Source organism: Pristiophorus japonicus, chromosome 5 (genome assembly GCF_044704955.1).
Source record: "Pristiophorus japonicus isolate sPriJap1 chromosome 5, sPriJap1.hap1, whole genome shotgun sequence".
NCBI lineage: Eukaryota > Metazoa > Chordata > Chondrichthyes > Pristiophoridae > Pristiophorus > Pristiophorus japonicus.
The window spans coordinates 37903967-37916964 of record NC_091981.1 but is presented as its reverse complement, the minus strand read 5'-3'; the positions used below and the strand labels follow the sequence as shown (position 1 = coordinate 37916964).

Genomic DNA, 12998 nt, shown 5'->3' with positions numbered 1-12998 from the left:
TCACGACACACAAGGGGTTGTTTGAGTACAACAGATGTCCGTTCGGGCTTCGCATGGCCGCCGCGATCTTCCAACGAAATATGGAAAGCCTCCTCAAGTCGATTTCAGGGACGGTGGTTTTTCAGGACGACATCCTCATTACGGGTTACGATACTGAAGAACACCTCCACAACCTGGAGGAGGTGCTACGCAGACTGGACCGGGTAGGGCTGCGACTGAAAAAGGCGAAGTGCGTCTTCCTAGCTCCAGAGGTAGAATTCCTGGAGATGAGAGTAGCAGCAGATGGGATCAGCCCTACTGCATCCAAGACGGAAGTGATCCAGAGAGCACCCAGACCCCGTAACACGATGGAGCTGCGTTCGTTCCTGGGGCTCCTGAACTATTTTGGTAACTTTCTTCCCAAATTGAGCACGCTGCTAGAGCCGCTCCACGTGCTCCTACGCAAAGGTCGCGAATGGGTCTGGGGGGACAGTCGGGAAAGGGCTTTTAATAGAGCACGCAATTTGTTATGTTCCAACAATCTGTTAACGCTATATGACCCATGTAAGAAACTTGTGTTAACGTGCGATGCGTCGTCCTATGGTGTCGGGTGTGTGTTGCAGCATGTCAATGCCAAGGGTCAGTTACAGCCGGTAGCTTATGCCTCCAGGAGTCTGTCCCAGGCAGAAAGGGGCTACGGGATGGTAGAAAAGGAGGCGCTCGCATGTGTATATGCGGTAAACAAAATGCACCAGTACCTGATTGGCAGGAAATTTGAGCTGGAGACAGATCACAAACCCCTAACGTCCCTTTTGGCCGACAACAAGGCCATAAATGCAAACGCATCGGCCCGCATACAGAGGTGGGCACTCATATTAGCTGCCTATGACGACACAATTCGGCACAGACCGGGCACCGAAAACTGCGCCGATGCACTCAGCAGGCTCCCACTAGCCACCACTGAGGGGGCTACCGAGCATGGTGCTGAGATGGTCATGGCTGTTGAAGCTTTCGGAAGCGAAGGCTCACCCGTGACAGCCCGTCAGATTAAAGTCTGGACAAATAGAGACCCGCTATTGTCTCTAGTCAAGAAATGTGTCCTGAATGGGGACTGGGCAGCCACGTACAGGGCATGCCCTGAGAAATTTAAACCATTTCACAGGCGCAAGGATGAACTCTCGATTCAGGCCGATTGCCTACTGTGGGGAAACCGCGTAGTCATGCCCCAGATGGGCAGAGAGGTGTTCATCAGATAACTCCACAATGGGCACCCGGGCATTGTCACGATGAAGGCAATTGCCAGGTCACACGTTTGGTGGCCAGGGATAGACGCAGATCTGGAACTTTGTGTTCGCAGGTGCAACACTTGTGTCCAGCTGGTCCATGCGCCCAGGGAAGCCCCCCTTAGCCCCTGGCCATGGCCCGCCAAGCCTTGGTCACGCATCCATGTGGACTACGCAGGTCCTTTCATGGGGAAAATGTTTTTGGTTGTAGTAGACGCCTGCTCCAAATGGATCGAGTGTGACATTTTAAATTCAAGCACATCCTCTGCCACGATCGAAAGTCTACGGGCAATGTTCGCCGCCCACGGTCTACCGGACATCTTGGTCAGCGACAATGGCCCGTGCTTCACAAGCACTGTATTCCAGGACTTCATGGCAGGCAATGGAATTAACCATGTTAGAACGGCACTGTTCAAGCCGGCCCCTAACGGCCAGGCAGAATGAGCAGTGCAGCTAATCAAACAGGGGATGCTCAGATTCCAAGGGGGTTCCCTACAAACCCGCTTATCACGCCTCCTGTTGGCCTGTAGATCCCGACCACACTCGCTTTAAGGGGTTCCACCCACAGAGCTACTAATGAAAATGACGCTCAAAACCCGATTATCCCTTATACACCCCACCATGAAAGAAATTGTCGAGAACAGGCGCCAGTCACAATATCACTACCGTGACAGGAATGCGAGGATGCGATGTATTGATGTAAATGATCCTGTTTTTGCCCTCAACTACGCTGCAGGGCCCAAATGGCTCGCAGGCACTGTGGTTGCCAAAGAGGGAAATAGGATTCTGGTAGTTAAACTTACCAATGGACAAATCTGCCGCAAACATGTGGGTTAAACAAAAAGGAGGTTCAGCAACCCCATAGAGGAAGCAGAGGAAGAACACGATATAGAGTTCACTCCACCACAGGTGACCGAACACCGGAACCAAAGGGAGGAGAGCCCAGTCACTGTGGGCAGTCCGGACAAGCCTGAGGCACTGCAAACAGCAGACACTCAGGCCAGCGCCCAACAACCAGAGCCCCAACTCAGGCGCTCTACAAGGGAGCGTAAACCACCAGAGAGACTCAACCTGTGATCCCAATAAGACTTTGGGGGGGGAGGTGATGTCATGTATTCAACCAGCATTGTAACCCATGTATAAACTGACCTAAGTTGTACACCATGAGAACACTGACCACTAGGTGGGAGACACTCCTAACCTGGACCTTCAGGAATAAAAGGGGAAGCTCCACCCACCTTCATCACTTGAGTGCTAAGGAATAAAGGACAGGTCACAGACTGACCTTCTCTCAAGCATGGGCCTCGTGTGCATTTATACTGTGTAGTAAGGACGTATCAGTTTCTCTCTGCGTTTCTCCCTGTGTTTCTCCCTAATATGTCCTTACTGTACCGTACAAATGCACACGAGGCCCATACTAGAGACAAGGTCACTCTGTGACCAGTAACCTGTATTAGCCAGCACTGAAGTGAGGAAGATGGGTGGAGCTTCCCCTTTTATACCTTAAAGTCCAGGTTAGGAGTGTCTCCCACAAGTTCATCACCGAGTGGTCAGTGTTCTCACAGTGTACAACTTAGGTCAGTTTATACATGGATTACAATGACAGTTGAATACATGACATCACTTCCCCCCAAAGTATTATTGTGATCACAGGTTAAGTCTCTCTGGTGGTTTACAATCCCTTGTACAGCGCCTGAGTTGGGGCTCCGGTTTTTGGGCACTGGCCTGAGTGTCTGCTGTTTGCGGTGACTCAGCCTGTCCGGACTCCCACAGTGACTGGGCTCTCCTCCATTTGGTTCCAGTGTTTGGTCACCTGTGGTGGAGTGAACTCTACAACGTGTTCTTCCTCTGCTTCTTCTGTGGGGTTGCTGAACCTCATTTTTGTTTGATCCACGTGTTTGCGGCAGATTTGTCCATTGGTAAGTTTAACTATCAGAATCCTATTCCCCTCTGTGGCAATCACAGTGCCTGCGAGCCATTTGGGCCCTGCAGCGTAGTTGAGGACAAAGACAGACTCATTGACATCAATACATCATGCCCTCACATTCCCGTCATGGTAGTCACATTGTGACCGGCGCCTGCTCTCAACAATTTCTTTCATGGTGGAGTGTATAAGGGATAACCTGGTTTTGAGCGTCCTTTTCATTAGCAGGTGGAACCCCTGTGAGCGAGTGTGGTCGGGATCTATTGGCCAACAGGAGGCGTGATAAGCTGCTTTGTAGGGAATCCCCTTGGATTCTGAGCGTCCCCGGTTTGATTTTCTGCACTGCTCGTTCCACCTGGCCGTTTGAGGCCGGCTTGAACAGTGCCATTCTGACATGGTTGATACCATTTCCTGCCATGAAGTCTTGGAATTCAATGCTTGTAAAGCACAGGCCATTGTCGCTGACCAAGACATCCGGTAGACCAAGGGTGGCGAACATTGCCCATAGACTTTCTACCGTGGCAGAGGATGTGCTTGAATTGAGAATGTCACACTCGATCCATTTGGAGTAGGCGTCTACTACAACCGAAAACATTTTTCCCATGAAAGGACCTGCGTAGTGCACATGGATACGTGACAACGGCTTGGCGGGCCAGGACCAGGGGCTAAGAGGGGCTTCCCTGGGTGCGTTGCCCAGCTGAGCACACGTGTTGCACCTGCAAACACAAAGTTCCAGGTCTGCATCTATCCCTAGCCACCAAATGTATGACCTGGCAATTGCCTTCATTATGACAATGCCCGGGTGCTCATTGTGGAGTTCTCGGATGAACGCCTCTCTGCCCATCTGGGGCATGACTACTCGGTTTCCCCATAGTAGGCAATCGGCCTGAATCGAGAGTTCATCCTTGCGCCTGTGAAATGGTTTAAATTCCTCAGGGCATGCCTCGTACGTGGCTGCCCAGTCCCCATTTAGGACACATTTCTTGACTAAAGACAGTAGCGAGTCTGTATTTGTCCAGACTTTAATCTGACGGGCTGTCACGGGTGAGCCTTCGCTTTCGAAAGCTTCAACGGCCATGACCATCTCAGCAGCATGCTCGGTTGCCCCTTCGGTGGTGGCTAGTGGGAGCTCGCTGAGTGCATCGGCGCAATTTTCAGTGCCCGGTCTGTGCCGAATTGTATAGTCATAGGCGGCTAACGTGAGTGCCCACCTCTGTATGCAGTCTGACGCATTTGCATTTATGGCCTTGTTGTCAGCCAAAAGATATGTTTGGGGTTTGTGATTTGTCTCCAGCTCAAATTTCCTGCCAAACAGGTACTGGTGCATTTTTTTTACTGCATATACACATGCAAGCGCTTCCTTTTCTACCATCCCGTAGCCCCTTTCTGCCTGGGACAGAATTCTGGAGGCATAAGCTACCGGCTGTAACTGACCCTTGGCATTAACATGCTGCAACACACACCCGACCCCATAGGACGACGCATCGCACGTTAAAACAAGTTTCTTACATGGGTCATATAGCGTTAACAGATTGTTGGAGCATAACAAATTGCGATTGCCGACAGTCACTGGCAAAATTATGCCTTCCCTCAGCAGGAGGTCCGATTCGCCTTCTATCTTTTCCCGCATCATGTACGGCACCTCTCTGGCCTTGTGGTGTACTGGCCTGGCATCTGGGTTTATATGAATCACTACCTTTGTCCCCATGAAAGTGCCAATGCTGGGTTGAAATAGTGAGTCAAATTTGTCCAGGACCTGTGAGCATGATATTTGCTCCACAGAAGAAATTGCATTGACATCGCCCCTTTTCCAGTTCATGACACCAAGCCAACTCCTCCCCAGCAGTGCGGGACCACCGCCCAGGACAATTCGGAATGGCATCCTGTTCTCCGAATCTTTGTGGGTCACGACTACCGTGGCACTGCCAAGCACCAGAATGGTCTCCTTTGTATATGTCCGTAGCTGTGCGTCAATCAGCACTAATTTTGGCCTCCTGGCCTTGGACCACCACAACTTGTCGAACTGTTTGATACTCATCAGGGACTGGCTGGCCCCCGTGTCTAGCTCCATTGATACTGGGATGCCATTGAGGAACACTTTCATCATTATTGGTGGCGTCCTGGTGTATGAACTGTATATGTGCTCCACATGAACTCACTGAACTTCAGCTTCCAGCGATTTCCCCCAGTGTCCATTTGGCCTCTTAGGGCTTACATTGGGCCTGTCCTCCTCGTACATCAACCTGGCTGCAGGCTTCCTGCATATACACGCCAAGTGACCGCTGACGTTGCAGCTTCTGCAGGTATATTGCTGATACTTGCAAGCTCTGGCTGTGGCCTCCACACCTCCAACATGAACCGTTGTTGGAAACAAAAGGTCCATTACCAGTCGATCGTCTCTGACTGTCTCTGTAATTGTCCTTAAACGCACCGTTGACAGGTGATGATGGCCCCATTCCTGGCCGCATTGTCCCTTGCGATGACATGAATCGCCGTTCAGCTGGCCATTGTCTCGGTTGAATTCCCCCTTTGGGTTCGACTACATGCTCGGGCATATCCGATTGCCCCTGCCTTCCTGGAGAACTGTGTGCCGCTGTGTGTTAACAATGTTGACTCCCTGTCCATTTGCTGCATTTAAACCATGATTTTTGTCAAAACATCATTCTGGTCTCTTCCTCCCCTGAGATGAATGTCTGGGCCTTCAAAGCCGCCATTTCCAGCGTCAAGTCTTTGGTCTCAATCAGTTTCCTGAAAACCCCAGCGTGCCCGATGCCCTCAATAAAAAAGTCTCGCAGTATCTCCGCTCTGCATGCATCTGGGAACTTACATAGGCAGGCCGTAGGTCTGCCACGAAGTCTGGAAAGCTTTGCCCTTCTCGCTGCCAGTGCGTGTAAAACCGTTGTCTCGCACTGTGCATGCTGCTCGCCAGTTTGAAGTGTTCCCCGAGCACTTACTGAGCTTGTCTGCCGGTTTCTCTGGTGCTAGAAGGTCCTTCATCAGGGAGTAGGTCCTGGATCCACAAACCGTCAGGAGATGACCCCTGCGTTTGTCGGCCGAATCTTGTCCCAGCCATTCCTTAGTGACGAAACTTTGCTGAAGTCTCTCAATAAAATCGTCCCAATCATCACCAACACAGCACCCCTCGTCTGTGCTGCCAGTGGCCATGCTCACATGGTTTAAAACCCAGTTTCTTGTCGCCAATAATATGTTCTCATTATACAGTACAAATGCACACGAGGCCCGTACCAGAGAGAAGGTCACTCTGTGACCAGTAACCTTTATTAGCCAGCACTGAAGTGGAGAAGATGGCTGGAGCTTCCCCTTTTATACCTGAAAGTCCAGGTTAGGTGTGTCTCCCACAAGTTCACCATCTAGCGGTCAGTGTTCTCACGGTGTACAACATAGGTCAGTTGAAACATGGATTACAATGACAGTTGAATACATGACAATCTCTGTGTTTCTCCCTGTGTTTCTTCCTGTATTTCTCCCTGTGTTTCTCCTTGAGTTTTTCCCCGTGTTTCTCCCCGAGTTTCTCCCCGAGTTTCTCCCCGAGTTTCTCCCCGTGTTTCTCCCCGTGTTTCTCACCGTGTTTCTCCCTGTGTTTCTCCCTGTGTTTCTCCCCATGTTTCTCCCCGTGTTTTTCCCTGTGTTTCTCTCTGCGTTTCTTCCAACCACAGAGAGTTGTTGATGTCAATTAATTCGATATATTCAAGAGAGCATTAGATATGGCCCTTGTGGCTAAAGGGATCAAGAAGTATGGAGACAAAGCTGGAAAGGGGTACAGAGGGAATGATCAGCCATGATCTTATTGAATGGTGGTGCAGGCTCGAGGGGCAAATGGCTGACTCCTGCTACTATTTTCTATGCTTCTATGATTCTCCCTGCATTTCTCCCGGTGTTCTCCTCCTGTTTCTCCCCATGTTTCTCCCTGTGTTTCTCCCTGTGTTTCTCCCTGTGTTTCTCCCTGTGTTTCTCGCTGTGCTTCTCTCTCTGTTTCTTTCTGCATTTCTCTCTGCATTTCTCTCTGTGATTCTCCCTGTGGTTCTCTCTGTGTTTCTCGCTGTGTTTCTCACTGTGTTTCTCTGTGTTTCTCTCTGTGTTTCTCTCTGTGTTTCTCCCTATGTTTCTCTCTGTGTTTCTCTCTGTGTTTTGCTCTGTGTTTCTCCCTGAGTTTCTCCCTGTGTTTCTCTCTGTGTTTCTCTCTGTGTTTCTCTCTGTGTTTCTCTCTGTGTTTCTCCCTGAGTTTCTCCCTGTGTTTCTCTCTGTGTTTCTCCCTGTGTTTCTCTCTGTGTTTCTCTCTCTGTGTTTCTCTCTGTGTTTCTCTCTGTGTTTCTCGCTGTGCTTCTCGCTGTGCTTCTCGCTGTGCTTCTCTCTCTGTTTCTTTCTGCACTTCTCTCTGCATTTCTCTCTTGATTCTCGATGTGGTTCTCGCTGTGTTTCTCTCTGTGTTTCTCCCTGTGTTTCTCCCTGGTTTTTCCCTGTGTTTCTCCCTGAGTTTCTCCCTGTGATTCTCCCTGAGTTTCTCCCTGTGTTTCTCCCTGTGTTTCTCCCTGTGTTTCTCTCTGTGTTTCTCCCTGTGTTTCTCCTTGAGTTTCTCCCTGTGTTTCTCTCTGTGTTTCTCTCTCTGTTTCCCCCTCTGGTTCTCTCTGTGTTTCTCGCTGTGTTTCTCGCTGTGTTTCTCTCTGTGTTTCTCTCTCTGTTTCCATCAGTGTTTTCCCTGTGTTTCTCCCTTAATTTCACCCTGTGGTTCTCTCTGTGGTTCTCTCTGTGTTTCTCTCTGTGTTTCTCTCTGTGTTTCTCCCTGAGTTTCTCCCTGTGTTTCTCTCTGTGTTTCTCCCTGTGTTTCTCCCTGTGTTTCTCCCTGTGTTTCTCCTTGAGTTTCTCCCTGTGTTTCTCTCTGTGTTTCTCTCCGTGTTTCTCCCTGTGTTTCTCGCTGTGTTTCTCTCTGTGTTTCTTCTTCTGCCAATCCCTGTGTTTCTCTCTGTGTTTCTCCTGTGTTTCTCCCTGTGTTTCTCCCTGTGTTTCTCTCTGTGTTTCTCTCTGTGTTTCTCTCTGTGTTTCTCTCTGTGTTTCTCTCTGTGTTTCTCTCTGTGTTTCTCTCTGTGTTTCTCTCTGTATCTCCCAGTGTTTCTCTCTGTGTTTCTCTCTGTGTTTCTCTCTGTGTTTCGCGCTGTGTTTCTCTCTGTGTTTCTCTCTGTGTTTCTCTCTCTGTTTCTCTCTCTGTTTCTCTCTCTGTTTCTCTCTATGTTTCTCCCCGTGTTTCTCCCCGTGTTTCTCGCCGTGTTTCTCGCCGTGTTTCTCCCTGTGTTTCTCCCTGTGTTTCTCTCTCTGTTTCTCTCTCTGTTTCTCTCTCTGGGTTTCCCTCTGTGTTTCTCTCTGTGTTTCTCCTTCTGCCACTCCGTGTTTCTCCCTGTGTTTCTCACTGTGTTTCTCTCTGTGTTTCTCCTTCTGCCAATCCCTGTGTTTCTCTCTGTGTTTCTCTCTGTGTTTCTCTCTGTGTTTTCCCCTGTGTTTCTCCCTGTGTGTCTCCCTGTGTTTCTCTCTGTGTTTCTCTCTGTGTTTCTCCTTCTGCCACTCCCTGTGTTTCTACTTGTGTTTCTCTCTGTGTTTCTCCCTGTGTTTCTCCCTGTCTTTCTCCCTGTGTTTCACTCTGTGTTTCTCTCTGTGTTTCTCTCTGTTTCTCCCTGTGTTTCTCTCAGTGTTTCTCTCTGTGTTTCTCTCTGTGTTTCTCCCTGTGTTTCTCTCTGTGGTTCTCCCTTTTTCTCTTGTGTTTCTCTCTCGTTTCTCTCTGTGGTTCTCGCTGTGGTTCTCGCTGTGGTTCTCGCTGTGTTTCTCGCTGTGTTTCTCTCTGTGTTTCTCTCTGTGTTTCTCTCTGTTTCCCCCTGTATTTCTTTCTGTGTTTCTCTCTATGTTTCTCCATGTGTTTCTCTCTGTGTTTCTCCCCGTGTATTTCTGTGTGGTTCTCCCTTTTTCTCTTGTGTTTCTCTCTCGTTTCTCTCTGTGGTTCTCGCTGTGGTTCTCGCTGTGTTTCTCGCTGTGTTTCTCTCTGTGTTTCTCTCTGTGTTTCTCTCTGTTTCCCCCTGTATTTCTTTCTGTGTTTCTCTCTATGTTTCTCTCTGTGTTTCTCTCTGTGTTTCTCCCTGTGTTTCTCTCTGTGGTTCTCCCTTTTTCTCTTGTGTTTCTCTCTCGTTTCTCTCTGTGTTTCTCCCTGTGGTTCTCTCTGTGTTTCTCGCTGTGTTTCTTGCTGTGTTTCTCGCTGTGTTTCTCTCTGTGTTTCTCTCTGTGTTTTGTCTCTGTTTCCCCCTGTATTTCTTTCTGTGTTTCTCTCTATGTTTCTCCATGTGTTTCTCTCTGTGTTTCTCTCTGTGTTTCTCCCCGTGTATTTCTGTCTGGTTCTCCCTTTTTCTCTCTGTGTTTCTCTCCATGTTTCTCCATGTGTTTCTCTCTGTGTTTCTCTCTGTGTTTCTCCCCGTGTATTTCTGTCTGGTTCTCCCTTTTGCTCTCTGTGTTTCTCTCTGCATTTCTCTCTCTCTTTCCCCCTCTGGTTCTCTCTGTGTTTCTCGCTGTGTTTCTCTCTGTGTTTCTCCCTGTGTTTCTCGCTGTGTTTCTCTCTGTGTTTCTCCCTGTGTTTCTCTCTGTGTTTCTCTCTCTGCTTCCATCTGTGTTTTCCCTGTGTTTCTCCCTTAATTTCACCCTGTGGTTCTCTCTGTGTTTCTCTCTATGTTTCTCTCTGAGTTTCTCCCTGAGTTTCTCCCTGAGTTTCTCCCTGTGTTTCTCCCTGTGTTTCTCCCTGTGTTTCTCCCTGTGTTTCTCCCTGTGTTTCTCCCTGTGTTTCTCCTTGAGTTTCTCCCTGTGTTTCTCTCTCTGTTTCTTTCTCTGTTTCTCTCTCTGTTTTTCACTGTTTTTCACTGTGTTTCTCTCTGTGTTTCTCTCTGTGTTTCTCTCTGTGTTTCTCCTTCTGCCACTCCCTGTGTTTCTCTCTGTGTTTCTCTCCGTGTTTCTCCCTGTGTTTCTCCCTATGTTTCTCCCTGTGTTTCTCGCTGTGTTTCTCTCTGTGTTTCTCCTTCTGCCAATCCCTGTGTTTCTCTCTGTGTTTCTCTCTGTGTTTCTCCCTGTGTTTCTCCCTGTGTTTCTCCCTGTGTTTCTCTCTGTGTTTCTCTGTGTGTTTCTCTCTGTATCTCCCTGTGTTTCTCTCTGTGTTTCTCTCTGTGTTTCTCCCCGTGTTTCTCGCCGTGTTTCTCCCTGTGTTTCTCCCTGTGTTTCTCCCTGTGTTTCTCCCTGTGTTTCTCTCTCTGTTTCTCTCTCCGTTTCTCTCTCTGGGTTTCCCTCTGTGTTTACCTCTGTGTTTCTCCCTGTGTTTCTCCCTGTGTTTCTCCCTGTGTTTCTCACTGTGTTTCTCACTGTGTTTCTCCTTCTGCCATTCCCTGTGTTTCTCTCTGTGTTTCTCTCTGTGTTTCTCTCTGTGTTTTCCCCTGTGTTTCTCCCTATGTGTCTCCCTGTGTTTCTCCCTGTGTTTCTCTCTGTGTTTCTCTCTGTGTTTCTCTCTGTGTTTCTCTCTGTTTCTCCCTGTGTTTCTCTCTGTGTTTCTCTCTGTGTTTCTCCCTGTGTTTCTCGCTGTGGTTCTCCCTTTTTCTCTCTGTATTTCTCTCTGTGTTTCTCTCTCTGTTTCTCTCTGTGTTTCTCTCCGTGTTTCTCCCTGTGTTTCTCGCTGTGTTTCTCTCTGTGTTTCTCCTTCTGCCAATCCCTGTGTTTCTCTCTGTGTTTCTCTCTGTGTTTCTCTCTGTGTTTCTCTCTGTGTTTCTCTCTGTGTTTCGCGCTGTGTTTCTCCCAGTGTTTCTCCCCATGTTTCTCCCTGTATTTCATGCAGTGTTTCTCGCTGTGTTTCTCTCTATGTTTCTCCCTGTGTTTCTCCCTTTGTTACTCCCTGTGTTTCTCCCTGTGTTTCTCCCTGTGTTTCTCCCTGTGTTTCTCCCTGTGTTTCTCCCTGTGTTTCTCCCTGTGTTTCTCTCTGTGTTTCTCTCTGTGTTTCTCGCTGTGTTTCCCCCCGCGTTTCTCTCTGTGTTTCTCTCTGTTTCTCCCTGTATTCCTCTCTGTGTTTCTCCCCGTGTTTCTCCCCGTGTTTCTCTCAGTGTGTCTCTCAGTGTTTCTCCCTGTGTTTCTCCCTGTGTTTCTCTCTGTGTTTCTCTCTCTGTTTCTCTCTCTGTTTCTCCCTGTGTTTCTCGCTGTGTTTCTCCCCATGTTTCTCTCTGTGTTTCTCTCTGTGTTTCTCTCTCTCTTTCTCTCTTTGTTTCTCTCTGTGTTTCTCCTTCTGCCACTCCCTGTGTTTCTACCTGTGTTTCTCGCTGTGTTTCTCTCTGTGTTTCTCCTTCTGCCAATCCCGTGTTTTTCCCTGTGTTTCTCTCTGTGTTTCTCTCTGTGTTTCTCTCTGTGTTTCTCTCTGTGCTTCTCTCTGTGTTTCTCCCTGTGTTTCTCTCTGTGTTTCTCTCTGTGTTTCTCTCTGTGTTTCTCTCTGTGTTTCTCTCTGTGTTTCTCTCTGTGTTTCTCTCTGTGTTACTCCCTGTGTTTATTCCTGTGTTTATCCCTGTGTTCCTTTGTTTCCCGCTATCTTTCTCCCTGTGCCCCTCCCTAACTTTCTCTCTGCCTTTCTCTCTGCATTTGTCTTCGCCTAAGAAGCCTCTGACGGTGATGTCGGAGCAAGAGGTCGAGTGCCAACACAGCTTCCATGAAATGAGATAAATGTTGTGATCTCAATTCTGCCCTCACTGATACAAGGGAATAGTTAGAAGGCAGAGCAGTCCTTGACGTTAAAATCTGTCCACCAGCCGCTCTGCCTATGTGTTCGCAAGCTGCAAAGAGAAATGGGCAACAACCTTTTTTTCAAGATTGCGCCTTTAAATAGCGCTTCTCCAGCCGGCTCCTGACTCCAACTCGTCAGCTGAAGTTGTCGTCACTTCGAGGCGGTAAGTGAGGGGGTGCAGTCGAATTTCATTTCCGGGATGGTAACGGGTCGCTGCGCTCGGCGATGACGTCATCATCGCCGGACGCAGCCAAGCGGCACTTCTGGCAGTTGTGAGGCGCTACCTCGTGTGATTCCACACAAATCCGTGGTAGGTGCTGTTCTCGCTGTACCAGGTCAAAAAACCTTTTGCGACCCGTTAGCGCCTGTTGTTGTTGAATAACAACAGATGCTCTGTACATAATTCCCAGTTTACATGTCCTCTGGCTCCTTATTGCCTCCCGAGGAGACTATCGAAATAGTGTCCAATTTTAGTAATTATAAGATGAATTATATTGTGATGAACTAACACAGTTATGGTTTGCCGATGCCCCAATCTCGAGCCCAATTTTAAACTGGGGCTTGCGGGGGACGAGGTCGGCAGTGCAAAACTGACAAATTCGTCGTGTGTAACAAATGGTCGCCATCTTAACCTCCCAGTCACATCGGGATGTTAGATGTTTAGTAATTACAAAATTCCCTTTGTTTCCAAGTGCGGTGCTCCATTTAAAGATTTCAGATTTAACTATTTTCACATCAGAAGACAGTTCAAATTTAGTTTTGCCACAGTGTCATGTATTTTTCCATAGAGGGGGTAAGTCAAATTATTTATCTAAAATAACAACACTAATACTGGCCTTTCTTTTTGCACAGGGAGATAATGGAAATGCTGGGAAGACAGGTCGTGCAGGAGATCCAGGAATCCAAGGAGCACAGGTAGTTGCCTTTAATGACCAATGTTGAACATTAACTCTGCAGAAGCTGACTGTTTCATTGGTTTTCATAGAATCATAGAAGTTTACATCACAGAAGGAGG

General features: G+C 48.4%; 1 protein-coding gene across 1 annotated transcript in view; it reads left to right on the top strand.

Moving 5' to 3' along the window:
• LOC139264066 (collagen alpha-6(VI) chain-like) overlaps positions 1 to 12998 on the top strand; it is a 217589-nt gene that overhangs the window by 126566 nt on the left and 78025 nt on the right. Inside the window, exon 22 of the mRNA XM_070880164.1 lies at positions 12836 to 12898. Coding sequence (XP_070736265.1) covers positions 12836 to 12898 — 63 coding nt within the window. The remainder of the gene's footprint in view (positions 1 to 12835; positions 12899 to 12998) is intronic.